Here is a 23,599-nt window from a genome sequence, read left to right as displayed (position 1 = left end):
ATTCTTAATAATATTATTTAGACTTACTAGAGCCCTAATATTATTCTAAAGATTTATTAATAAAATCCTATATAATTATCTAGATATCTTTTATATTATATATCTAGATAATATTCTAATTTATAGCTAAATCTATACTAAATATACTTATTATATCTAATAAGTATTAGAATACTTATAAGTAATAAGACTTTATACTAAATTTAGTAAATATAAATTTTTTATACGCGAGATAAAGTTCCTAGAACTAATTATAGATAGAAATAGCTTTTAAATAGATCTTAATAAAGTAAAAATAATTATTAAATAAAAAATACTAACCTATCTAACTAATATTTAAGCCTTTATTAACTTTAGGAATTTTTATTACTAATTTATCTATAATTTTTTAAAAATTATTAGACTATTAATTAACCTAATTAAGAAAAATATTAACTTTAACTAAATATTTATTTATAAAGAAGTATTTAAATAATTAAAAATTATTTTTATAAATACCTTAATATTAAAATTTTTTAATTAATTAAAAAATATAATTCTAGAAACTAATATTTTTAATTATATATTTACTAAAGTATTATTATAATATAATAATAAAAATATATTATACTTTATTATATTTTTTTTTAAGAAATATTTTATAATAAAATATAATTATAAGATTTATAATAAAAAATTATTAATTATTATTTATTATTTTAAAAAATAATATCTTAAACTAGAAAGAACTTTATTACCTATAAAGGTTATTATAGATTACTAGAATCTAGAGTATTTTATATTAATTAAGCTATTAAATTATTAATAAGCCTGCTAGTCTAAATTTTTATTAAGATTTAACTTCTAAATATATTACTATTTTAGGAAGTTAGGTACTAAATCTAATATATTAATTAGAAAGTTAAAGAATTTACTTAAGAAGGAGAATAAATAATTCCTTTACTAGAGTTAGATTATCTTAAAATCTAAAAACTTATTACTTAAAATTATTACTAATCTAAGACTAAATATTAATAGCTAATATTAAATATACTTTATTAAATAACTTATTATTAATAAATTAATCTCTTTACTACTAATATTATAATTACTATTTAATAAAGTTTATTTATAAGATAAGAAATTCTAGTTTATTTTAAATATCTTAAAAGATAGTCTACTAAGATATTCTAATATTATACTAGCTAATTATAAATATACTAATTTATACTTAAAATATTAAGACTAACTTTATATACTTAACTATAATAAAATAAAAGTTAAAATACTAAAACTTTATTATAAAAATTTTATTATTAGATATTCTAGAAAAATTAAAATATATAAATTAATATTATATAAATATTTCTAGCCTAGAATTTATAAGTATATTAATTAATAAATTTAGAATTATTATCTCTATTATTAAATTACCCCTTTTTAAGAAATAAAGTAAAAAGTATTAAGATCTTTATTAATTCTTAAATATATCTAGTAAGATATAAGCATGAACTTTATTATATATTTATTATTAAATAATAATTATAATACTATTCTAGTTATAATTAATTATTTAATAAAGATAAAGTACTTCCTTTCTTATACTAGAATAATTAATATTAAAGGAATAATTAATCTATATTTTAAATATATTTAGAAATTTTATAATATTTCTAAAATAATTATATTAGATTATAGAATCTAATTTATTATTATTTTCTAAAAATATTTAATATCCTATCTAAAAATTTATAACCTATTATTTATTATTTATTACTTTAAAATTAATAATTAAACTAAATATATTAATATTATTTTAGAATAATACTTATAAGTATATATATTATACTTATAAGATAATTAGTTTAAATAATTATTAATAATTAAATTTATTACTAACTTTATTTACTCTAAATTTATAAGAGTATTATTATTTATAGCTAATTATAAATTTTATCTAATATTAAAATTTAAATTAAGTTATCTTATTATTTATTTTATTAAAAAAAATATTAAGAAATTTACTAATATTATATATAAAATTTATAAATTTATTTATATTAAGATTTTATTTATTTAAGCCTATTATAAAATATAAACTAATTATTAAAAATAACCTATATATTACTATACTATAAGATAAGAAGTCTAGCTAGATACTTATAATATTTAAATACTCTATTTATAGAAAAAATTAAACTAGAAAAATTTTAAATTATATTATATTAAAAAAATTATTAATCTATATATTTATAAATTTAAATTATTTAAAAATATAAGAATTTATTTTATATTTAATATATTTTTATTCTATTTTATTATTAATAATTCTTTATTTAATTAATATCTTAATCTATTACTACCTATTAAAGTAGAAAGATTAAAAAAATAAGAAATTAAAGAAATTCTTAATTTCTAATAAGTTTATTAAGATTATAATAAACTTAAGCTATAATATATTATTAAATAAATTAAATATAATAAATTAATTAAAAAATTTACTAAATATTTAAAAAATACTTACTAATTAATAAATAATTATTACCTTTATTATTCTAAGAAACCCTAGCTAATTCCTCTCTAGTCTTAATAAAGCTTAACCTTAAGAAGGGGAGTACTATCATAGTACAAAGCTATAGTACTTATCTAGTTAAATTCTGCCTTAACTATCTACTCTTATTCCTATATTTAAGCTATATTATCCTTAATCCTATTATAGCTCTTTAAGCTATATCCTATCTATTACCTGATACCTACTATTCCACTGTTCTGCCTGGTTAGCTCCTAGTCAATGAATATCTGAATCTGACTCTGCCCCCTGACAATTAATTTATTATCTCTTATTAATTTATAGCTATTAGTTCTTAATCCTGTAGTTTATAGGACTTATAGCTATCTAAGAGGCTTAATAAATATCTTAATAGTAAGCTAGCTAGTAAGCTAGGGTAATATAAATAAGTCTACCTAAAGAAAGCTATCTTATTATAAATATATTTTAGTATAGAAGAATTTAATACCTTACAGGGGATATAAAAGAGGTAGAGAAGGTAGAGAAGATAGAAGAGGTAAGAAAAATTATTAACTTATAAAAAATAGAATAATTAGTATTCTTCTTCTTAATTAGAGTAATAATATTTAATAGACTTATAGCTAGTAGCTTTATAGGCCACTAATCTAGTAACTAAGTTAGTAATCTTGCAGGCTACTAATCTAGTAACCAAGCTAGTAACCTTGCAGACCACTAATTTAGTAACCAAGCCAGCAACCTTGCAGGCTACTAATCTAGTAACTAAGCTAGCAACCTTACAGGCCACTAATCTAGTAACCAAGCCAGTAATCTCGCAGCGCGGAAGATATAATAGAAGATATAGTAGAAAATATGGTAGAAGATATAAAAAATAAGGAGGTAACTAGGGGTATAGAGAACATGCTACTATATAGAAATAAATTTTAAATACTAGTTTCTAATTAATTAATAATTTATATGATTAGAATTACTTAAATAATATATATTTTATTACTTTTATAAGTACTTATTTTAATAAATTTAAATATATTAAAATATAGATATCTAACTCTATATATAATATTTTTATTATATAATAAATAGGTATAGCATTATTAGGTTAGGGGGTGTGGTATGATCAGGAAGGGGTGTGGTTGGATTGATACAGGGTGTGGCGTTAACAGTCCCCTATTCTTTAGCCAGTATTTATAATCTAGTAGTTAAAGAAGCCCAGTAAATCTAAACTTTATATTAGCCAATGCGAATAGCTATTAAAATTAACATACTTAATAAAACTTTTCTTGATCCGAAGTATTTATATCTCTATAGAGGTATTGTACTGAGCTTTTACTTTAGGATCAGGTTGTTAAACAAACCTGTTCTAATCAACCGGACCTGTCTATTTCGTTTTATTATTAGTTATTAGGGGAAAACAGAGTCTGTATAATAACTAAAAATCTTTGTAGTAATTTTAAACAATTCTTTGAATAATGTATATTGAATAAGATATAGTAAGGAGGAAGGACGGGCCTTTTATACTTATTCTTAGATACACTCAACATATACGCGCCCAGGGTATTAGTGGGTTAGGATATATAGAGCATGAGTGCACTAATCTAAATTTAGTATAGCCAATTTAGAGTTATAAGGTATTGACATCTAGCATGGAAAAGCCATGATTTTTGAGCCAACAGCCACGCACAGATCGTGTCCTTTTCGTCGTCACCCACAGTTACTCCGTACAGATGGACGGCCTCCGGAATGACGTTGCGGTTTCGGTCCTACTGATGGTCCAAGCTCGTCGGTCTTGGCGGCGCGGGAGCTTTGCGATAACACTCTCCGCATCGGTGGCCGCCTGCTGAAACCTCACCCGCAACCTTCCTGGCTCTCGGTCTAGGGCGTGAGCCACATTAACATGGCTCTGACATCGGTATGGAGAGATCCTATTAATTGAGGCTGCTATATTATACTGATACCCTTCTTCAGTGGAAAGCGTTCAACTTCTTCGATGCCTCTCTAGTGAAGCTTCCCGAAGAAAGCTCGTCCCTCCTTAATGTTCGTCTCAAGCACCGTTTAGTTCACCTTGCGTATGCGCTCCTGCCATCTAACGTCGTCATATAGTCCGATATAACTTGTCTATCTACCGGCTCAGCGAATGTCTTCCTTGGATCTACCGATGGATTCGTCCACACCCTATCCTCCTCTTTTAAAGCCGTACAATCGTTCAAGGCCTCGGAAAGCGGATCAATCACGCATATAAAGCAGTTGGAGAAAACATCACTTCTCGTAACTATAGCGGAAGACCTGTTGAATGAACCGGTATTGAAGGTCTGGGCTCTCGATAAACCCGAAAAGAAGACTGATGCTCCGCGCTGCTTGTCAACGACATCGGTGCAAAATGCAAGGCGGTTATTTCCCGTACGTACCTCTCCGTGAGCCCGAATCAATCTTCCTGAGACTAATTTGCATAGGTATCCGCGTTCGCAACCCTCGGTGATCTCTCTCAAGTGGCGGTCGGCTTTGGTAATGGGGCGGTAACAATCATTCGCGGTGACTTAATTCACGATCGTGGAGCTCGACAACGTATTGTATTCGAATCGGAAGAGCCCGTAACTGGGCTTGAGGTGCAAAGTGGGCCCGTAACAACACTATATATCTCCACTACAAACCGGATTCTGGCCTTGATAATTACAGGACGCGGACAAGGGCAACCGGCTCGTGTGTTAGAAGACACAGGATGTGGAGTTGGTTGCATGACATTGGATAGGGGCACCGGTGATGTCCTTGTTGCTAGAGAAGATGCGATATATACGTACGGGCCTCATGGACGTGGCCCGAGTTACGCATTCGAGAGCCCAAAAAGCTCTATCAGCATATTTAGGGATTACGTGACACTTGTTTGCCCCCCTAGAGCCGGCTCCTCGAAATCAGATACGCTGCGAACCTTTGGCGTCGGTAAAGACGAATTGTCTAGTACGGCTACCTTTACACTATTAGATACCGACCTCAAGTTCATTGCCCACTCGGAAGCGCTTGTGTCCCCCGTGAAGTATGTCTTCAAGGAGTGGGGTCATTTGTTTATTCTCACAACAGATGGAAAGGTTTGCATTTAAAAATGACAGTGGTGTTTTAATCATAGCTAAAACCGGTTAGATTTATCGGTATCGGGAGAAGACCCTCCAACAGAAGCTTGAGATTCTCTACCAACGCAATCTCTATATTCTAGCCATTAATCTGGCACAGAAGATGGAGGTTGATGCGCTCCAACAGAATGCCATTTACCGGAAGTATGGTGATTTTTTGTACCAGAAAGGGGACTACGACACAGCCATGCAGCAATACCTTCGGGCGATTGACAATACCGAGCCGTCACAGGTGATACGAAAAGTATGTGTAGATTATTTCTTGACAGTTGCCATTGTTGCTAATGAAGCAACAGTATCTCGATACACAGCGAATCCACAACTTGATAGAATATCTCGAAGAGTTACATGACCACGACCGAGCCTCAGTTGACCATACCACGTTGCTCTTGAACTGCTACGCGAAACTAAAAGATACTAAGAAGCTAGATGCGTTCATCAAGGCTCCCGGTGAATTAAAGTTTGATCTGGAGACAGCCATTGCTATGTGCCGACAAGGTGGCTACTATGAACAAGCTGCATACCTGGCCACAAAACACGGAGAAAACGACATGGTTGTGGATATCTTGATCGAAGACTCCAAGAGATATGCGGAAGCCTTGGAATATATCTGGCGATTAGAGCCCGAATTGGTGAGTGATTTGAAGTCAGGATAGTATGATAATATTCTAATGAACTCAAGGCCTACCATAACCTCATGAAATACGCACGCGTTTTACTTTCCAATTGTCCTTCGGAAACAACAGAGCTTTTTATTGACTATTATAAAGGCACGTATGCACCAAGGACACAGCAGGTCGAGCCTCTCCCAGAGCCTCAAGCTCAGCAAAATAATACTTTACAAAATTTAGCAGCCTTCCTTCCCTTGCCTCTAATGAATGCTGGTGCTGGTGCCAAGGCAGAGAAGGTTGAGGCCCCGCCAGTCTTGGAAGACAAGGAATCTCAACAAGTCAAAGAGTATCGGGTTCCTAAGCCACGGACAGCATTCTCTTCTTTCGTTGGCCACTCGCAGGAGTTCATAACATTTTTAGAGGCACTCATTAGCAAAGAGAATCTCAAGGAAGAGGACAAGGTGGATCTCTATACCACCCTATTCGAGATGTATTTGGATACAGCAGGACGGAAGAAAGATACCGCTGAGGTGGAACATTGGCAAAACAGGGCCAAGAAATTGATTGAGGGCAAAGATGTAAGAGCCGCGCTGTTCGGGGGAGGAGAGCAACTGAACTGACGTGCCCTCAGATTCCTATTTCGACCTCCAGTGTTCTGCTTCTCTCTGACCTGTCAGGCTTCAGGGAAGGATCGACCCTTGTACGAGAGCAAGCAGGGCTTCGTTCCGATATTTTCCGATCTTTCACTGCTGCGAAAGACACCCAGGGGGCTATCAAAGCATTGAAAAAATACGGCCCAGAGGAGCCTCAGCTCTATGTTGACGCTTTGACATATTTTGCCTCGAGCCCTCAAATTCTTGAGGAGGCTGGAGATGAATTAGATACTGTTCTGAAACGTATCGACGAGGATGGTCTTATGTCCCCACTCCAAGTAATCCAGACACTCAGCAACAATGCAGTCGTTACTATGGGGCGAGTCAAGAAGTACTTGAGTGATAATATCGAGCGAGAACGCAAGGAAATATCATCTGTTAGCGACCCCCCAAGATATAGGACTGAACTATAACTAATCATCTCTGCAGAATCGCCGTCTCATATCAAGCTATACCGCTGAAACCGAAAGTAAGATGCAAGAACTCGAACAACTAGGGACAAAGCCGGTTGTCTTTCAGGCACGTCGCTGCATGTCTCCTTCCTGTGGCGGAGCACTTGACCTCCCTACAGTCCACTTTCTTTGCAAGCACTCTTTCCACCAACGCTGTCTAAATAAAGTAGGCGAGGATGCGGAATGCCCTCTTTGCGCCCCAGAGCATTCTACCATTAAAGCCATCCGAAGGCGACAGGTGGAATCCGCCGATCAGCACGATCTGTTCAAGGAGGAGCTGCAGCGGTCCAAGGGTCGGTTTGGTGTGATCAGTGAATTTTTTGGAAGAGGAGTAATGCGGCCGCAGAGCACGATGGAGTGATATGCTTAATACCCAAGTACCTTAGATGCAACTTATTCTTTGTATATAGTCCATCCCTTCAGTTTTGCCTGATAACCCAGGCACCGATATATTTTACCATCACGTGTCCGCGCGTCACCTGGGACCCACTTTAATTGAGGATACGCGTTGCAGGCAAAGAAGCCAATGAATGGTTCTTGATGCCGACTTTCCTTGACTTGGGAGGTATTCTTTCTTTTTAAACCCAGGCAAATTAAAACATACTCCCGTCATACCCAATGTCCTATAATCGTGTTATTCAAGATTCTGACGACGACGATGATCCTCTGGAGCTTGTCCCCGGCCCGCCAGACTGCATGCCAGTTATGAATGGTGATGATATACACTTCGAACCCCAGGATGTTGGTCATGGATCACATATCGGTGTAAATTTTGATGAATTCATTCAGTCGCAAGATGCGGCACATGCGACCATGACTGCTTCCCAGCAGCAAAGGGAAGAAAGATGGATACCGGATGTGGGTAAGGGTGGCTCAATTGGTATGAAGCGCAACTCGGCGCATGTGTTTTAACACTCTTTGCCCTAAGATATAAGCCTCGATCATTTGCCGCATCTCAGCATTGACAGCTAACGCCTTTAATTCATGGATAGGAACAATGATGACCGAAATCGGTCTTGCGCAGCAACGGCTTTTCGACGATGACCAAGCGCAGTTCGCCTATCCGGAAGCCCCGCATTTACAGCAAGATACGACAGTTGTGTACGGGCAGGATCCGAACCTAGGGGTTGGACCGGATCAAGGTGGATTTGTTCAAGAGACGAACACATTCCCACAGCCAGCCCCAAGCGATGACTGGTCACAATCAGCGCCTTCATATAATATCTTCGAATCGTCATTACGCACCTCCTCTTATCCACTAGATAGAGCTGATTTTCTCCCTGGCTCAGAGGTCACTGTTCGTACTGCAGCTCTACAGAATACCTCTCCACGACGATGTGCTTCCATGCATGTGGCAATCTCTTCGCCCCACGATACAGAGCCGTTTTCATCCGTTATATCCCCGAAAGCTTCAAGAGCCAAAAGTGACAACTTTAGCGTTAATGCCGTGCAGCCGTCACCGGCTAGTATCGACGAACTAGCCTTACCAGTGGCTATCGAGATTCCGCAGAAGGTTGAGAAACGAGGGCGTAAGAAGAAGCAACAGCAGCAGGTTATTCTAGACCATGATGAGGACGACGAGCTCTCCTATCCGAAAGTCCAAGATCCCCCTCCTAACAAACCTGAGAAGCGCAAACCAGGGAGACCCCCCAAAACTCCTCAGTCGGTTCCTTTGCCCAGTAGAAAGGAAGATGGGGCAACTTTAGGAGAGGCAAATTCTACAATTGATGGCTCAATTGGGACTTCCATACCCTCACCTCAAATCATCGTCGATGAATCGAACACTAAGAGTCATCCCCCAATTGCCGTACTCGCAGCGACGGAAGGTCCCTCAATAGAAATCCTCGCGACGACACCCACCAGAGAAACCAAAAAGAAGAAACTGAAACGCGGCAAAACCACCTCCGCAGTGCTCACGAAAACATACGAATCGGATGTCGAAGACGATGTAATCTGGGTAGATGAAAGACCCGTGATGCTCTCAGCTCACATGGATCAACAACCAGCTCTCAATCTACCCGAGACAACCAACAGCAATCAAAGGAACGAACAGGGGCCTGCCCCAGAACCAGCCCCCGCTCCCAAGAAGCGCGGCCGGAAAAGAAAGCAGACATCAGAACAACTAGACGAAGAAACAAACACAACCAATCAGCACCAAGAACAACCTATTATTCTACAAGAAGCAGACGCGGAACACCCCCTAGAGAACACCAACACCAACACTACCACCTCCACAGGTTTATCCATTGTCTTCGAATCCACCTCCAAACCCACCGACCCCGAAACCCTCGAACCCCCATTCATCACCAGCACCAACCCCAGAGAATCCACCGAACCATCCCAACCCCCCGAAACCCCTAAGAAATCCGCAGGCCCTCAGACCCCTTTAGGCAAGGGCCCAAGACAGCAGCACAGTCCTATCTCTTCAACCACCAAGGTACCGTACCGTGTCGGACTGAGTAAAAGGGCGAGAATCGCGCCGCTGCTGAAAATTATCAAACGATGACTCTCTTGTTTTTTTTTTTTTATCCATGTTTAATTCGGAGGCCTTATTCAGCTTGCCAGGAAGCTGCTTAATGTTTATGCTTAATGACTTGTCTGTATTGATATCTCTTTTTTTTTTTTTTTTTTTCCCGGGGGTTCGACTTCTCTTGCTTGCGTTATGCTTCTACGGCTATCTGAGATATAGATAGATACCTTGTCTCCTGTATTTTTTTATTATTCTGACCACCCTTGTCAGTCACATATTACGACATAATGCTGGCTGAAACGATGTATGAACTTTTCAACATTAGGGAGGCGTTGGTGGTTATGTGATTGTGCTTGCGTTCTTCTGTATGCCCTATATATCACTATTTCCTATATCTCGTCAACAGCTACCCGGGCTCTGGCTCTCAAGAGAGAGGGTAGACCTAGTACAATATATCCTAGAAACCGTTTAGTACCATTGACTGTAGTGGAGGGTAATTGGACTATCAATTAATCTAGCTTCCAGAATGTCTAATCTACTCGCTGAACTCCACCCTTCTGAATAACTAAAAACAGGAAAGAGAGTGTAAAACATAGCCGATTTTTGCTCTTTCTGAGCTAAAGAAACATGAATAGTGGTGATTAACCGCTGTTGGCCATATGACTGTTGCGGTCTATTTTGCGTGCGTCAAGGCCTAAGAGACCTGAGAAATGGTATACGGGTCAATTTTGAATCATAAGAACATAAGAGCCGAGACGAATACCAAAGCAAGTAGCACAGAGCTACGACACAAGACCGAGCTTGCATCCGACTTGGAACCCTTCTTCCCAGAGGCGATACTATGGCTAAAAGGATCGGGGTAGCTCACCACTTCAGAGCCACCTTGATTCTCAATGAAATCGTTTTCGCAATAACCGGCGTCGAGCTGGCAACCAGTGCCACAAAACTCACTGGAATTACCACAGTGGCCTTGACTACCACAGCATAAACCAAACGAAGACCCAATACATGTCACATTCCCCCCGCACTTTCCATCTTGTGAAGGATTTGCGAGATGGGGTTGGGCCCTAAACTTCCCGACGGTTTTACCATCAAAGTTGTCATCCTTGCGATACCAGTTCGTTTCAGGATCTCCCAGACACTCTCCGACAGTCACAGCTCGGTAGCCTTCGGCCTTCAATCTTTTGAGCATATGCTCAGTGAGATTATGAACGGTTTGCTCATGAACATCGTGAGCAATGACGAGCCATGACCGGTGAGTTTTCTTCCCAGAAGCCAAGTTCTCATCGAAAATGTCTTTCGAGCGTTGAATGGAGTCGGGACTATCGTGGCTATAATCCTCAGTATCGATATCGTATAGGATGACATGATATCCGAGATCTCCCATATCGTTCAAACAGCCCGACTCTTGGGTACAGCTCGAGTAAGGCGGGCGCATATACGTGGGGAAACTGCCGAGAATGTTTCGAAAAGCTACTTCATTCCATAAAAGTTGGGTACGACGTTGAACCTGAGAAACTTTGTTGAGATCTTGGTGTGACCAGGTATGACTAGCTACCTGGTGTCCGCTTAGCAGCATACGTTGAATCAAGGACGCCCATGGTACTCCGGGACTATCAATTTGGCCCTTGCCGTTGTTGTTTCCGGTGACGAAGAAAGTCACTTTCGCATGATATTTATCCAAGAGGTCAAGGAGATCGCCAGTGTATTGGTTGGGTCCATCATCGTACGTCAAAGCTATAGTTCCTGGGGTAGTGCAGGAACGGATCGCTTGTGGACCATATGGGACACTGCCGATCTGTGGTCGAGGGATTCCCTCTGTCGGTGGACCCCCAGGAGTAGCATGAGCGTCGCAATGGCCGTAATCGATTTGGCAGTCTGGAGAACGGCAGTGGGCAGTTGTGTTCCCGCAGTAGCCTGCGTGCGTATGCTCAATTCACATTGCTCTTACCCCAAGTCAATCATGAAACATACCTGCCGTCGAGCAACAATTGCTGTCAGAACAGCGCCCTAACTCAGGACCACATCTAGGGCCCGCGTAATCACGGTCCTTCAGGTTATGAATGGTTCCTGGTTGCTGAAGTTTGGAAACGACACGAACGGTCTCATAGTCAGGAGGGAGGGCGACAATATCACGCCCCAAAATGCCTGCTAGGAGTCCTAAGCTTGAAGCACCCAAAAAATAGCGGACGTGCATTTTGAGAATATTGGAGTAAGATAAGGGTTGGTTTAGAGATATAGTACAAAATATGAAATGAGTTTGTAAAGAGACTGCCTCGTGTGTATGCCAGAAGTAGGATGAGGAGATGAGAGACAAGAAACGACAGCCAAAAAAGAGAAGAATCCAGCCATATTATCGAACTCTCCCTCCTGTCTCAAGGAAGTAACAATCGTGAATAAACAATAAACCTGCCGTAACCAGCAACCGCAACAGGAAACAGGCGGCATCGTCGATGTGGAACGGCAACCCGAGAGCTTGCAATTTCGGCAGGAGCGACAAAGGATCGAGGACTGCTTGTGAATTGATGTCTTTCAGAGTATCTCAGGGCCTTCAGAAAGTGTTGGGTTGAAAAATCAATCCTGACTGTAGGAGCTCAAATTTCCGTGTACCAGAAAAGCATTATGCGACTGCGCGCTTATTTGCTATTAAGTTATGGCGGTAGAATTTGACCAGAAGACGTTCGAAGGATCATGATCTATTCTTTTATTGTCATATGTGCCCCCGTCTACTGTAAAACCGATTCTAATTTCTGGTAAGAGAAAATCAAATTACATTGGGAATCCCTGGTTGAACAATCTAATCAGGGAAACCTACTAGGGTTCGCTCTCTCCTAAGCTACAGCTGGTATCGAGTATGAGCTGTCGGTCTGGATCAACTACTGTTCAAGTCAGAATATTGATCTCCAAAGAACAAAAAAAAAAAAAAAAAAAAAAAAAAAAATCCCAGGAGTGTCTTACCTCCAAATCATCTTCACCCACCGCTGAAAAGATGAAAGGTACTAGAGTTGGAAGATGCGGACCAAATTTCGCAGGCACTGTTCTCGCTACACTCCCAACAACCGCAATCAAATGTCGTTGGTGAACGGTGCTCAGCTGAGGAGAGTTGAACCTTCCAACGAGCTCCGCGACAAAAGATCCAAGCTGACTGTCGGAAAAGTGAAGCACCAGAGCTGAAATCGCGGCCAATGCCCGTTTCGTGACTACAGTACCAGCTGTATCGTTGTCAATAATGGACATGACCGCCTTCTCCAACGCCGTCAGTTCGTCTTCTTTCAGGAGCGTTCCGAAACATGAAGCCACTTGAATCACGACATCAATAGCGTCGCTGCTAAAGCCTTTTGACGGGTCTTTCTCCAACATTCCTTTGGTGGCAGAGCTCCTCCTTTGAGAGGACGGGCTAGGGCCTATCAAACGGGGGATGAGGACCCTGGAAACCGCAGAGTATGCTGCGGTGGCCTCTTGACTTGGTGGCTGAGCTGGCTGAGGACGTGGAAGTGCGGTGACAATAACCCTCAGCGCGGTGTTTGGGACTGATGTGTCGATTGTTTGGGAAGAAGTCAGATTCGATAGTTTCTCGAGTAGCGATGTGAGGGTTTCAGAGGGCAACCGGACAACAAGAGGGCCGAGACTGTTCCGCGATAGCTCGGTTAGCTATGCAAAGGGTGCATATTTAAGCTACCAGACACTGCTTCTTACCATTTTAGAGCTTGGTTTTGGACGTCACCATGTTGATCATCCAAGGCCTTCAACAAGCCCTCGGCAAGTTTAGCAGAGGAGAATTGGTCGTGTGGCAGGTAGCTGGAGCCGGGACTGGTGAGAATTCCGTACAGATCATTTAATGACATGTACCTCATATCCGGATCGGGGTCGTCTAGCTTGGAGAGTAGGCCATTGAGGTTCTGCTGCACCTGTTGTCGGTCTGCCATCGTGGAGAGGTACCCCGCTCAGGCGAACGGGACGGAACTGAGGGAGAGAGAAGCTGGTAGGGGGGTCGGGGGGTAGGGAATAGTGCCAAGAGAGCTGAAGTGATAAACAGGGTGAGTAGTCCGGGAGGTGACAAGATGATGGGTAACAGGGGAGGGACATAAATATGAAAGGATCACCAGATGTCGATAATGAGGATAATCCGCATTTGTTGCCTGAGGCTTTGAGCAGGTACCTTAAAGCTCCTACGGGACACAATACAGACCTTCTGCGCAAGACTTTAGGAATACAATCGTTGTGAATTTAACAGAGTCCCTTGTTAAAGTGAGGGGGGGGGGGGAAAGAAGAAAGATTCATACATCAGCCATCAAGAATAGCATGCATGATTCGAAAGCGCCATTTGAAGAAGTTGAGTGCTTTTTGGGCCGTCCAGCCGCCCGCGCGGTCCACCAAAGTTCCCAACCAAGCCAGATTCCCCCGCATTTTCCCAATTACATCATGAAACGAAGCAAGCAGCAAATGTTTTCTTCTTCCTGTCATTCTCCTCCATCAGACCTACCACTTGAATCCATCCTATATTTTGCCTTCGAAATCAATCACTATCCTGCGACCTTTTTTGCCCGCATCCCATCAACCCGCTTTTCAGTACACTCGTACTCTGACCCGGAACTACTATATAACCCACCCTGTAAATCGTCACACTATGGTCCTTGCGCGCGCCGCGATTGTCCGTGCATCCGTCAGGGGCATCAACGCCATCGGAAGAAACCCCACCCAGCAAATTGGACGACGCACCTACGCCGCGGCCTACAAGACGAGGAAGACGAGCGATATGCCGTGGTAAGTTGCAACCATCGATATACATCACATCAATCAATCAATCAATCAATCAAAGCAGCTGGCTAAGCATGATCGATCGCGCTGTAGGATGCTTATATCCGTTGCGGTTGCTGGGCCCGGGGTGTGGTATTTGTATGAGCCTCGCCCCGCAAAGACCGGTCACCATGAGAGCCACGGGGATGAAAAAACATGAAGTGGTGGCGGACCTTGATAATTGGGCCCAGGAGCTCGGAACGATGGGGATGGGTCTAGTCGCTTAATGCTATGGTTATGATATGTGACGGCGACTCAATGGATTTATGGAATACGGTAAGCCTTGTGCAGGACCAGAATGTATCGAAGAACAGCCATATCGCCCCGACAGGAGTCGGGGCATGTTTTGCATTTGCATTAGCATTAGTATTATTAGGAACGTTAATGAGTAGCTACCCGATTATAACCGCTCCTTCATGAATCATCACTATATCCATTGAATCACACTCTTTTTGACGCAAGATGAGCCAGCGTGGTACAAAAGAAAAAGGAAAAGGAAAAAAAAAAAAAAAAAAAAAAAAACAAGATCTCTGCAAGAAATGAAAATCATAACCATAGGCACATGCAATGAATTTTAAACAAGAAAATGTCCAGCCAGGAAGGCTGTAATATCAAGAATCTTCACCGTCTGTGAAGAACATTGGTTGAAGGGGGTGAAGAAAAAAAAAAAAAAAAAGCTAGTCTCGCGGAATAGCTGTGGTGAAATTGCCCAAGCGGAGTCCCGCAAGGCTTTACTGTTTGAGTGGACGTCCGTTGACCATAACCTGAGGAGTGGCATTGATGTTGCGAGCGGTCAGGGATGACTGGTCAGTACCTGTAGCAATAGCAGCAGTGCTGTGCGTTTGTTGTTGCTCGATCTCATCCTCGTCATCCTCGTCATCACTTCTCTCGTCCTTCTTCACGTTGGAGAAAATATAATTCTTCAGGATACGAAGAATCAGGAAGAGCCAGAACAAGTTCACAGCCTGGAGACTGGCAAGCAGGGCAAATGTTATGTACTGACTGATCCAGCACTTATACTGCTGGGTTTCCCAGTTGAGCTCGAAGGGGCCGACGGTCCTAAATTCGGTCAAGACCGCCCAGAGGAACTTGAGGTTCAGAATATGTCGAAGGTAGATCCAGGTGCCAACAAAGAACACGAAGTACGGGGCAGTGATGATAGAGTCGAGGTAATTGAGGGTTTTGGAGGTCTGAAACACGACACGCTGAGTGAGTAAAAGGTGGAGGGCAAGAACTGAAACATGGGCAACCATACCGCGAGGAAGAAGTCAGACACATCATGAGTGATATAAACCGCGAGACCCAAGTAGGTAAAATGGAACCGATAGCTGAGCGCGATAAGAGCCAATGTGATGATGTGATGGCCCACAAGTTCCTTGAAATCCTTCCGTGGTTTTTCCAGCTGCAGTAACAGGACGATAGCCTGCTGGGCCCAGTAACTGGCCTGGAGCAGATAGTAAGCCTTGAACAGACCATCGTGTTCTCGATGCGGGAAGCCCTCGAACATGGCCGTTGTGTTGAAATACCAGATATCGGTTCGGCTCATGACGTAGAGACCGAATGGGCCCAGGATCACGAAGTAGATGGCTGTATAGACCTGCTCCATAAATCGTGCCGTTTTCCCCTTTCCGCGAATGCCACAATACACTGCCCATGGATGAATCAAGCGCTGCATCAAAAATTCCCGTGTGAAAGACAGCACGATAGTGTAGAACGAGACGAATGCGATATCCTTGGGACCTTTTCCATACATGATTGGACCACCGGGAGTTTTCGGGGGCTGAGCGTAGGAGAGAAAGATGGCGTGGTGTAGCGGATTGGACGGGGTTGGATTAACGGCATACGCCAAAAGGAGGACAACGACCATCAGGAGAGGAAGCACCCAGGTATGCTTTAAACAGAGATCTTTGAACTGACGGATGGCCGATCGGCTCTTCCGGCGCTTTGCCTGCGTTCTACCTGCTTTCTCGGGGGACGGGACCTGGGAAGGTGAGATTGAGAACAGACCAGAGGACAGACCAATGCATACATTCTCCCATTGTGGTGGCTCCCCGTCAATGGGGCTGACTTCGTTCATTGTGGACATGGCTGGCGCACCAGTATCCCCCGGGATGTCCGCGCCCAGGTTGCTAGACTTTCTTCTCATACGAGCCATGGTCGCCCGATAGCTCTTCCGTATTCTTGTGGCTGTCTGCTGTCCTTCGTAAGTCGAGTTCCATACACGTGGCTTCCCCGTCCTTTCGACGAAGGATAGACAAGGGTCGGGGGAAGAAGAAGCCAAAGGGGAACAAATCAAAGCTTTGACATACCAGAGAAGAGAACCAGAAGAAAGGAGAGTGAAAAATTCGAGAGGCTCACCAAAGGTTTGGTGGAGTGTGTGTGTCCAACGGGAAGAACACGAAATCCAGGGGGAGGTTCGTCGTTTTTACCTTTGGTACTGTCAAAATCAGCAATTTTCTTTGTTGGTCCCGTTTTTAGTCCGACTCCACTGACTTCCTTCTTCTCCACAGTCATCGTTGCTCTTGGGCCACTCACCATTCGTATTGCCTCCCCAGTCACCGGGATTTTCGGACTAACACGCGCTATCATGAACGAATCCGGGCTGATTCAACGCGCGATTCGAAACCTCGGAGTTGAGCGGCGCAAGCACAGGCCCTGGAATAACTATTTCCCCCGCGAGCAGGGCCATGTTGCTCACAGGGCATATATGGAGTACATACGGAGTATGCTACGCCCGATCAAATTGCTGTGGACTTTGGTGGTGTTGGGTTTGTGTCCCCGATCGTTCTTCACGTAACGCGATCCGTCCTAGAAGGCTAGATGATACATAGCAGGCTTATGCAGGTTGCACGAAACGATTCCCAAAACGGCCTTTTCCGTGGATTATCCGCGGGCCCTCCCGTGAAGCTGCTTCGTCTTCCACCTACACTGTTGGGAGGTTTCCTGGATGCTGATTGATCCAAGCTTCAAGACAGCCTATGGCCATCCCAAGGTGTTATAACCAAGGCGAGCAAAGTTGACCTTGGGCAATGGGTCTTGTCCAAACACTTTTCATGAGTTACCAACAGCATCAGCCGCACATTCAAGGGGTTCAAGATCACGAAAAGCCTCATCCAGAGAAAGAGACTCGAAATAGCTAGGCAGGGTACTACCTACCTAGGTAGGCATAATACGATAGCTGACCCAACTACTATTGGTTCCTGGCATGAATTGTAGCCAACCACCACAAACCGATGCCTGTCAGCCAGCCTTGTGCAAGGATCGTATACATAATATGGCTTTAATATAGAGAACCAGGGGTATTTGGGCATGTATGCGTGCGGGGTTAATGGTCTGAAATGGGACTTTTGTTCATAGACTACCTATATTTATGATTGAGGCAGTTTCCATCGCAGCTAGTAATATTGATGCTTCTATGTTTCAACTACCCTGCCTTCTGGTTTTTGTTCACGTTTAACAGCAACTACAGGAATATGCCAGCCTCCAAGTACATCTGCGCTAATTGGAGCCCTGATCGAACGGATTGTAAGAAACAAGGCACAAAAGCTTGCAAAAACTGTCTTCTTGTTGTTGTAAGTTCATGTACATGTGGACTGGGTCGGTTGTTCTGATGCACCTAGCGACATAGTACTGCGATCAGGCATGCCAGACTTTCCACTGGCCTACACATAGATCCGCATGCAGGTCGCCCCTGGGTAAAACAACGTGGCAGCCAGGTTGGATTTTAGAGAATAGAGCACCTTCGTTTATTGGGGGAGGGATGGCGGAACAGTTTGGGGCAAAGAAGTACCTCTGGGGCAACGTCCCTGCCTTCGACATCCTCCGACTTGGATCAAATGAAGGAGCTGAATATGGTAGAGGGGTGAGCATCCTCTGTGCCGGTATGTATATATATACAATATCACACGGCAGGTCGACAACTGACCGGGGGGGGGGGGGGGGGGCATTGTTCCCTATATACAGCCTCCGGGGATATTCGAAATATTGTCAATACGATTGCCCAACTTCCGACTAGCTATAGGCACTCCCTCCGCCTTGTGATCAATGACCGGGATTTCGATATCGTGGCCCGCAACATTATCTTGCTTCTCATAGCCCTCGTGGTTGAGGAAGTGGACGAGGCAGTTGACTGCATGATTCATCTCTGGTACTCAGCGTTTGTACGCAAGTCTGATACAGAGATCATTCGCGGCCAGGTTCGTCCGCTCATCGAGAGCGTTTGCGAAAAAGTGAAAAACAAACCACCTCAAACGCTCTTGGGGAAAACATGGCAATTTGGGCGACAATCTCTCCGGGTTGTCCTCCAGAAATCATCCTGGGACCGCCTGTTGGCTTTGTTTGACGCCCCGTCTGGCCTGACAGCTGAACGCGCACACCAAATCCGCACTGCCATCACTTTAGCTGAATCAAGGAGAGACTATCGTGAGCGACACATGTGCTTCCAGTCTCCTCCCCATCGAGTTGCATTTGAACGATTCCGTGCAGACGGCCTCCTGCTCCCGTTTGGATATCCGCGGCACGAATTTCAAGAGCCCAATCTGTGAGTTGGCGCCGGGGATTAAAAGTGACCCCTGTTGTACTAAGATAAAGCAGGTCCTTCTTTCAGAATGCTCATCATACCTGGCCAATGCCTGACAGCGCTGATCCTCTTCATGGGTGGCCATCCGAGGACGTTGCGAATACCTCCAGCGGCGCAGCAACGGCTGATATATACGGCAAGCTCTTCTTTTATCTCCAGGGAACGCTTCGGACTTTTCTTGATCGACTCTCAAGCCTTGATGTCTCGTTTCGTCTCTTCCAGGTCGACGCCAGTGACCTGCCGCAATACGTCGAGAAGGATTCGTTTAGCAGAATTGAGGTAAGACCGTACCACCCACAACACGCAGCAAGCCTCTCTATATTATGCAGACTTTCCCCCTGCATGACTGAATGCCTACGGTTCCGTTCGGTCGAGCAGAATTTCTCCCTCGTTGGTTGAAGTGACTTGACATAACACAACTACTAATGTCATGGCACAGGTGTCCAACATTTCCGATGCCGGTTGGTTAGGCATCCACCGCACGCTGTATTTGATGGTGCCTTTGCTTGAAACGCCGCTCGACAACCCTCATGCGACCTTGATTACCCTATTCATGAACGCCGTAGAAGAGACTTTAACCGGCCAAGACAAGATCCATATTCTCACTGCAGATCGCATAGCCAAAGAAAGACTCTTGAAGTATCTCCCGCCCAAGCCAGGACTCGCGTTTAAGTATAGTCCCTGGATCCTCAAGTTGACCGCCGGGCAGGATCTTGTCACAACCTACGACCACATCTTCGACCGGTAAGCATTCATCACATAATTAATGAAAGGACTTATACTGATCCGGGCAGCAGATATTCGAAGTGGTTCATGTTCTCCGAGGCCCCTCTCTTTGAAGCGGCCATGAAGGAAAACCATACTGTCATTGACAAGTGGCCGTATAGACTGAAACGACGACCGGGCCAACCGGGAGCACAAGAGGAGTTTGACCGGCAACTCGGTAGTGGCGTATCAAGCAAGGAGCGTTATATGGAGTGGAGGAGGCTTTATCAGACTAGCATGGTCTAGGAGCGAATCTCGGTTGCTCGAAAGCGCTCCTAGCATACTCAAAGATCCAAGACCTCCTCCTGGGTTTCTTCCAGGATCAGTCCGGAACCTTCAGTCAGGGTAGAAGAAAGTAGATGACGACGAGAGGACAATTAAGGTGTACATACATACCATTTGCTCACTATCATTCGAGTCAAAATATAGGGATTTCATGTAGAAACAGAATCTACAGAATGGCTCTCATTCACATCCAATAAGTTTGTGTAAGTGAGGCTTTATCCCTTGGCATTCCTGCCGATTAACTACTACGGAGACAGTGAAAAAAAAAATAAAAATAAGTAATTGATGATGAATATTGACCTTTTCAATCTGATCCTGGGAAAAAGAAATTCAGGGAAGAGAACGCCAAAATATAGTTACATGGAAGGAATTAATAAAACACCCAGACACATGACCGCAGCTACCACCTTTTTTTTTTCTCTCTCTCTCTCTCTCTTTCTGTCTGTCTGTCTGTCTGTCCATGGAGATCTCGTATTCAGTGGTCGTGGGTTTCGCTTTTTTTTTTTTTTTTGTCATCTCATCTTGTCATTTTATCATATAAATTTATGCATCAGCGACGTGTTTCTCGGCCACCTCAGCATGCACTGCAACACTGCCGACACGCTTCTCCTCATCGGCATCGAAGCCGGTCTGTTGGAGAATAGCACCCCGGCTGTACTCGTTTTTGGTCTTCCAGGCCGGAGTACCGATGTAAGGAATGCCGTCGGGGTTGGTAAAGATGGCCTCGATGTCTTCCAGAGTCTTACCGGCAGTTTCGGGGAACATGAAGAACACGTGGAGAGCCATGGTGGCACAAAAGACCCCGAAAAGGATATAAACCTTCCATTTGATATTGACAAAGGCCGGGGGAACGAAGTAGCCGAGAGCAAAGTTGAAGGCCCAGTTGGAGGATGTGCAGAGCGCGTTGGCCTTGCCACGGACGCGGAGAGGGAACAGTTCAGGAGGATACAGCCACGAGACAGGACCCCAGGAAATCGCGTAGCATGCGACAAACAGGTACGTACAGGCGATCACAGCCTTACTGGGGGCACCCCTGATGATCCAGGACTGAGCTTCAATGCCGTTCAACCCTCCGGCTGGGGCAGCATGGCCATAAGTGGCCATGAGACCGCCGTTGGCGAACAAGAAGGTGAGCATGCCAATGGCACCAGCAATGAGGGTGGGACGGCGGCCCCAGCGGTCGACCCAGATAATAGCGGGGATTGTCGTGAAGACGTTAATCACGTACTGGATGCTGGAGGAGACGAGAAGGTTATTGCCCTCCAGACCAGCCATAGCAAAGACATAGGTGATGTAGTACATCATAACGTTCATACCGGTCAGCTGAGACCAGATCTGCATGGAGATACCAACATGGGTACGGTTGATCATTTTGGGCTTAAAAAGCTCCAGGTAAGAGACGTCGGCGTTTTGACGCTCAAATTCGCACATGCTCTTAATTTCTTCGAATTCACGGTGAACAAACGGAGAATCCGGGTCGCCTTTCCCATGAACCAAAGTCAAGACTTCCCGACATTCCTCCCACCGGTCCTTGCGAGCCAACCAGCGAGGGGACTCGGGAAGCAGCATCATCCCGAAGAATAGCAAAACAGCGGGGATCATCTGCAGACCCCACGGAATCCGGAAAGCGGCGGTGCCTTCGATATAGCTGCACCCATACGAGATACTAGACATTTACATCAGTGTTGATTCATCGATACCATTGGATGAGCAAGTTCTTACTAGAACATGATTAAGATGCCGATTGTAATCGCCCATTGCTGCAGGCTTACGAGACGACCTCGCTTTGTAGGAGGGGCCTACGGAAAGGTGAGTGATAAGTTGTAATTGTTGTCGTGCGAAAGGAAAGGCCATACCAGCTCCGAAATGTAGACAGGCACCTGGGCGGAACAGATTCCCACACTTAGGCCGTTGATAATACGACCAACAATCAGCATAGGAATATCCTGGGCGGCGCAAACAATAATCGAACCGATGCACCTATGGACATTCCTGTTAGCTGCAGTATAAAATAGAGGGGGGTGTGGTAGGTCACCTACCAGATGACAGCACCGATCATGATGGCAGATTTACGGCCAAGCATGTCGGACACAAACCCCGAAATCAAGGCCCCCAGCCAAGAGCCTGCAGCCATTGAGGCAGTGATACCTCCTTGGACATCTGCCGAGGGACCTTTACAAACCCGCTCTCCACTGTCATCATATTGAGGGGCGCCTTGGTCGAAGTAGCAAAGATAGGCCTTTGTACTAATGATAGCCGACATAGACGAGATATCGAAACCAAAAAGACCACCACCGATGACGGCGATGGCCGAAATAAAGTATAAGTTGCCAATGGGCATGTTGGCAGAGACTTTTCCTTCGCTTCAAGTAGACAACAAGCAAGTGTGAAGTCTACCCAAGAAGGAAGACAGCCGCCAGATAAGGGGGGAACGATGGGGAAAAGAGGAAGAGAACAGAAAAGAAAAGGAAAGAAACAAGAAAAGAAAAACTGGGGAAAGCGAGGGGAAAGCAAGAGGGCTTAAATAGTTTATTTTTTTATTTCCCCATCTCTTTTGGGAAGTGGTACGGAAGTATGACCCCGAATGAATGAGGAGACAATTACGTCGAGCAAAAGAGACGAACTTTGTTGAAACGGTCCCATAGTCACGAGTGGCAATTCTCATGCCATATTCCTAGCTTCCTTGACGCCTTCAAGTCTTCGGAACTGGGGGCGACGGCATGTTCTGATCCCGAGTCATGAAGAGTCAAGTTTTCAGGTAGCTCAGCGCCACAGCTGATTGGCGCTAGAATTCGCATTGAGCGCATCTGGTTAGGGAAATGGGAGCTGATGCCCAAATAATCGACGAAAACATCAGGATGACTCCACCCCGTGTGCAGATATATATGATGGTGGTGGCTGCGAGAATAATTCCGACTGTCTGTTTGAAATTAGAGGATGTCGCTGCCCACAGTGAAACTATTGAACAATGGGGGAATCCACGGGGAAAGGCTATGCATGTGGACTGGAGAACAGGGGCAGTTCCAACATGGATATTACAACAAATCAGAGTCAAACCGGAGGAAAGCAATCGGCAATCACAACATCGGGATAGCCGAGTGTGACCCTGGGCGGAGAAAGGAAGGACGGAAAAGGGTTGATTGGAAGCAGGAGAATGTGTTTCATTCGACCAGCCCGGGTTGAAGCGTGGAGGGATCCGGGGAACTCCAGATCTGTGTGAGGTAAGCCGATGAGGAGGCCGGGAACGACAGGCCAAGGCGCAAAAACCCGGACGCAGAAATCCCCTCCACCAGCCGCCTATGAAGACGAAGCCGAGACGGCATTGATCAACGGCCAGGATTCCTGACCCGGCGGTGACG

The 23,599-nt window shown here is 43.5% G+C and overlaps 9 protein-coding genes across 9 annotated transcripts; 5 read left to right on the top strand and 4 right to left on the bottom strand.

The window, feature by feature from the left end:
* Positions 1-4,230: 4,230 nt before the first annotated feature.
* Positions 4,231-7,705, top strand: P175DRAFT_0528002 (tethering complex subunit PEP5; the record flags this gene model as incomplete). The annotated part of the gene is made up of 10 exons (XM_040899574.1): positions 4,231-4,332; positions 4,383-4,415; positions 4,472-4,540; positions 4,607-4,903; positions 4,957-5,586; positions 5,639-5,872; positions 5,925-6,260; positions 6,311-6,817; positions 6,871-7,269; positions 7,322-7,705. 10 exons carry the CDS (start codon positions 4,231-4,233, stop codon positions 7,703-7,705), a joined length of 2,991 nt encoding a protein of 996 aa, XP_040755910.1.
* Positions 7,706-7,962: 257 nt separating this feature from the next.
* P175DRAFT_0489631 (uncharacterized protein) lies at positions 7,963-9,850 on the top strand (the record flags this gene model as incomplete). The annotated part of the gene is made up of 2 exons (XM_040895749.1): positions 7,963-8,224; positions 8,337-9,850. 2 exons carry the CDS (start codon positions 7,963-7,965, stop codon positions 9,848-9,850), a joined length of 1,776 nt encoding a protein of 591 aa, XP_040755909.1.
* A 466-nt stretch (positions 9,851-10,316) lies between these two features.
* On the bottom strand, positions 10,317-12,011 carry P175DRAFT_0520428 (chitin deacetylase CDA6; the record flags this gene model as incomplete). The annotated part of the gene is made up of 2 exons (XM_040899148.1): positions 10,317-11,731; positions 11,789-12,011. The coding sequence occupies 2 exons, from the start codon at positions 12,009-12,011 to the stop codon at positions 10,548-10,550; spliced, it is 1,407 nt and encodes a 468-aa protein (XP_040755908.1). The 3' UTR covers positions 10,317-10,547.
* Positions 12,012-12,496: 485 nt separating this feature from the next.
* P175DRAFT_0450152 (uncharacterized protein) lies at positions 12,497-14,063 on the bottom strand. Its single transcript, XM_040894458.1, has 3 exons — positions 13,511-14,063; positions 12,773-13,442; positions 12,497-12,693 (listed from the first exon to the last, which is right to left on the bottom strand). The coding sequence occupies exons 1-3, from the start codon at positions 13,738-13,740 to the stop codon at positions 12,691-12,693; spliced, it is 903 nt and encodes a 300-aa protein (XP_040755907.1). The 5' UTR covers positions 13,741-14,063; the 3' UTR covers positions 12,497-12,690.
* Positions 14,064-14,198: 135 nt separating this feature from the next.
* P175DRAFT_0497648 (uncharacterized protein) lies at positions 14,199-15,090 on the top strand. Its single transcript, XM_040896326.1, has 2 exons — positions 14,199-14,578; positions 14,666-15,090. The coding sequence occupies exons 1-2, from the start codon at positions 14,442-14,444 to the stop codon at positions 14,769-14,771; spliced, it is 243 nt and encodes an 80-aa protein (XP_040755906.1). The 5' UTR covers positions 14,199-14,441; the 3' UTR covers positions 14,772-15,090.
* Positions 15,091-15,342: 252 nt separating this feature from the next.
* On the bottom strand, positions 15,343-16,757 carry P175DRAFT_0427257 (uncharacterized protein; the record flags this gene model as incomplete). The annotated part of the gene is made up of 3 exons (XM_040893225.1): positions 15,343-15,801; positions 15,867-16,592; positions 16,641-16,757. The coding sequence occupies 3 exons, from the start codon at positions 16,755-16,757 to the stop codon at positions 15,343-15,345; spliced, it is 1,302 nt and encodes a 433-aa protein (XP_040755905.1).
* Positions 16,758-18,084: 1,327 nt separating this feature from the next.
* P175DRAFT_0513479 (uncharacterized protein) lies at positions 18,085-20,271 on the top strand (the record flags this gene model as incomplete). The annotated part of the gene is made up of 6 exons (XM_040898754.1): positions 18,085-18,183; positions 18,240-18,492; positions 18,575-19,151; positions 19,205-19,469; positions 19,630-19,934; positions 19,988-20,271. The coding sequence occupies 6 exons, from the start codon at positions 18,085-18,087 to the stop codon at positions 20,199-20,201; spliced, it is 1,713 nt and encodes a 570-aa protein (XP_040755904.1). The 3' UTR covers positions 20,202-20,271.
* Positions 20,272-20,492: 221 nt separating this feature from the next.
* P175DRAFT_038810 (sugar porter family MFS transporter) lies at positions 20,493-22,820 on the bottom strand. Its single transcript, XM_040892975.1, has 4 exons — positions 22,280-22,820; positions 22,097-22,220; positions 21,963-22,039; positions 20,493-21,906 (listed from the first exon to the last, which is right to left on the bottom strand). Exons 1-4 carry the CDS (start codon positions 22,579-22,581, stop codon positions 20,784-20,786), a joined length of 1,626 nt encoding a protein of 541 aa, XP_040755903.1. The 5' UTR covers positions 22,582-22,820; the 3' UTR covers positions 20,493-20,783.
* A 278-nt stretch (positions 22,821-23,098) lies between these two features.
* P175DRAFT_0527994 (uncharacterized protein) lies at positions 23,099-23,586 on the top strand (the record flags this gene model as incomplete). Its single annotated transcript, XM_040899573.1, has 3 exons — positions 23,099-23,338; positions 23,414-23,461; positions 23,518-23,586. The coding sequence occupies 3 exons, from the start codon at positions 23,099-23,101 to the stop codon at positions 23,584-23,586; spliced, it is 357 nt and encodes a 118-aa protein (XP_040755902.1).
* Positions 23,587-23,599: the final 13 nt, after the last annotated feature.

Source organism: Aspergillus ochraceoroseus (genome assembly GCF_002846915.1).
Source record: "Aspergillus ochraceoroseus IBT 24754 chromosome Unknown P175scaffold_1, whole genome shotgun sequence".
Taxonomy (NCBI): Eukaryota; Fungi; Ascomycota; class Eurotiomycetes; order Eurotiales; family Aspergillaceae; genus Aspergillus; species Aspergillus ochraceoroseus.
The sequence above is the reverse complement of the archived record's forward strand: the minus strand, read 5'-3'. Positions and strand labels throughout refer to the sequence as shown.

Excerpts from the sequence above, each read along its gene's own strand:
- P175DRAFT_0450152 (XM_040894458.1), bottom strand. The coding sequence starts at position 13,740 with ATGGCAGACCGACAACAGGTGCAGCAGAACCTCAATGGCCTACTCTCC. Across the intron at positions 13,443-13,510 it reads CAAAACCAAGCTCTAAAATG|TCTCGGCCCTCTTGTTGTCC; the intron begins GTAAGAAGCAGT and ends ATCGCGGAACAG.
- P175DRAFT_0497648 (XM_040896326.1), top strand. The coding sequence starts at position 14,442 with ATGGTCCTTGCGCGCGCCGCGATTGTCCGTGCATCCGTCAGGGGCATC. Across the intron at positions 14,579-14,665 it reads AAGACGAGCGATATGCCGTG|GATGCTTATATCCGTTGCGG; the intron begins GTAAGTTGCAAC and ends ATCGCGCTGTAG.
- P175DRAFT_038810 (XM_040892975.1), bottom strand. The coding sequence starts at position 22,581 with ATGCCCATTGGCAACTTATACTTTATTTCGGCCATCGCCGTCATCGGT. Across the intron at positions 22,221-22,279 it reads ATGATCGGTGCTGTCATCTG|GTGCATCGGTTCGATTATTG; the intron begins GTAGGTGACCTA and ends GAATGTCCATAG. Across the intron at positions 22,040-22,096 it reads CTGTCTACATTTCGGAGCTG|GCCCCTCCTACAAAGCGAGG; the intron begins GTATGGCCTTTC and ends ACCTTTCCGTAG.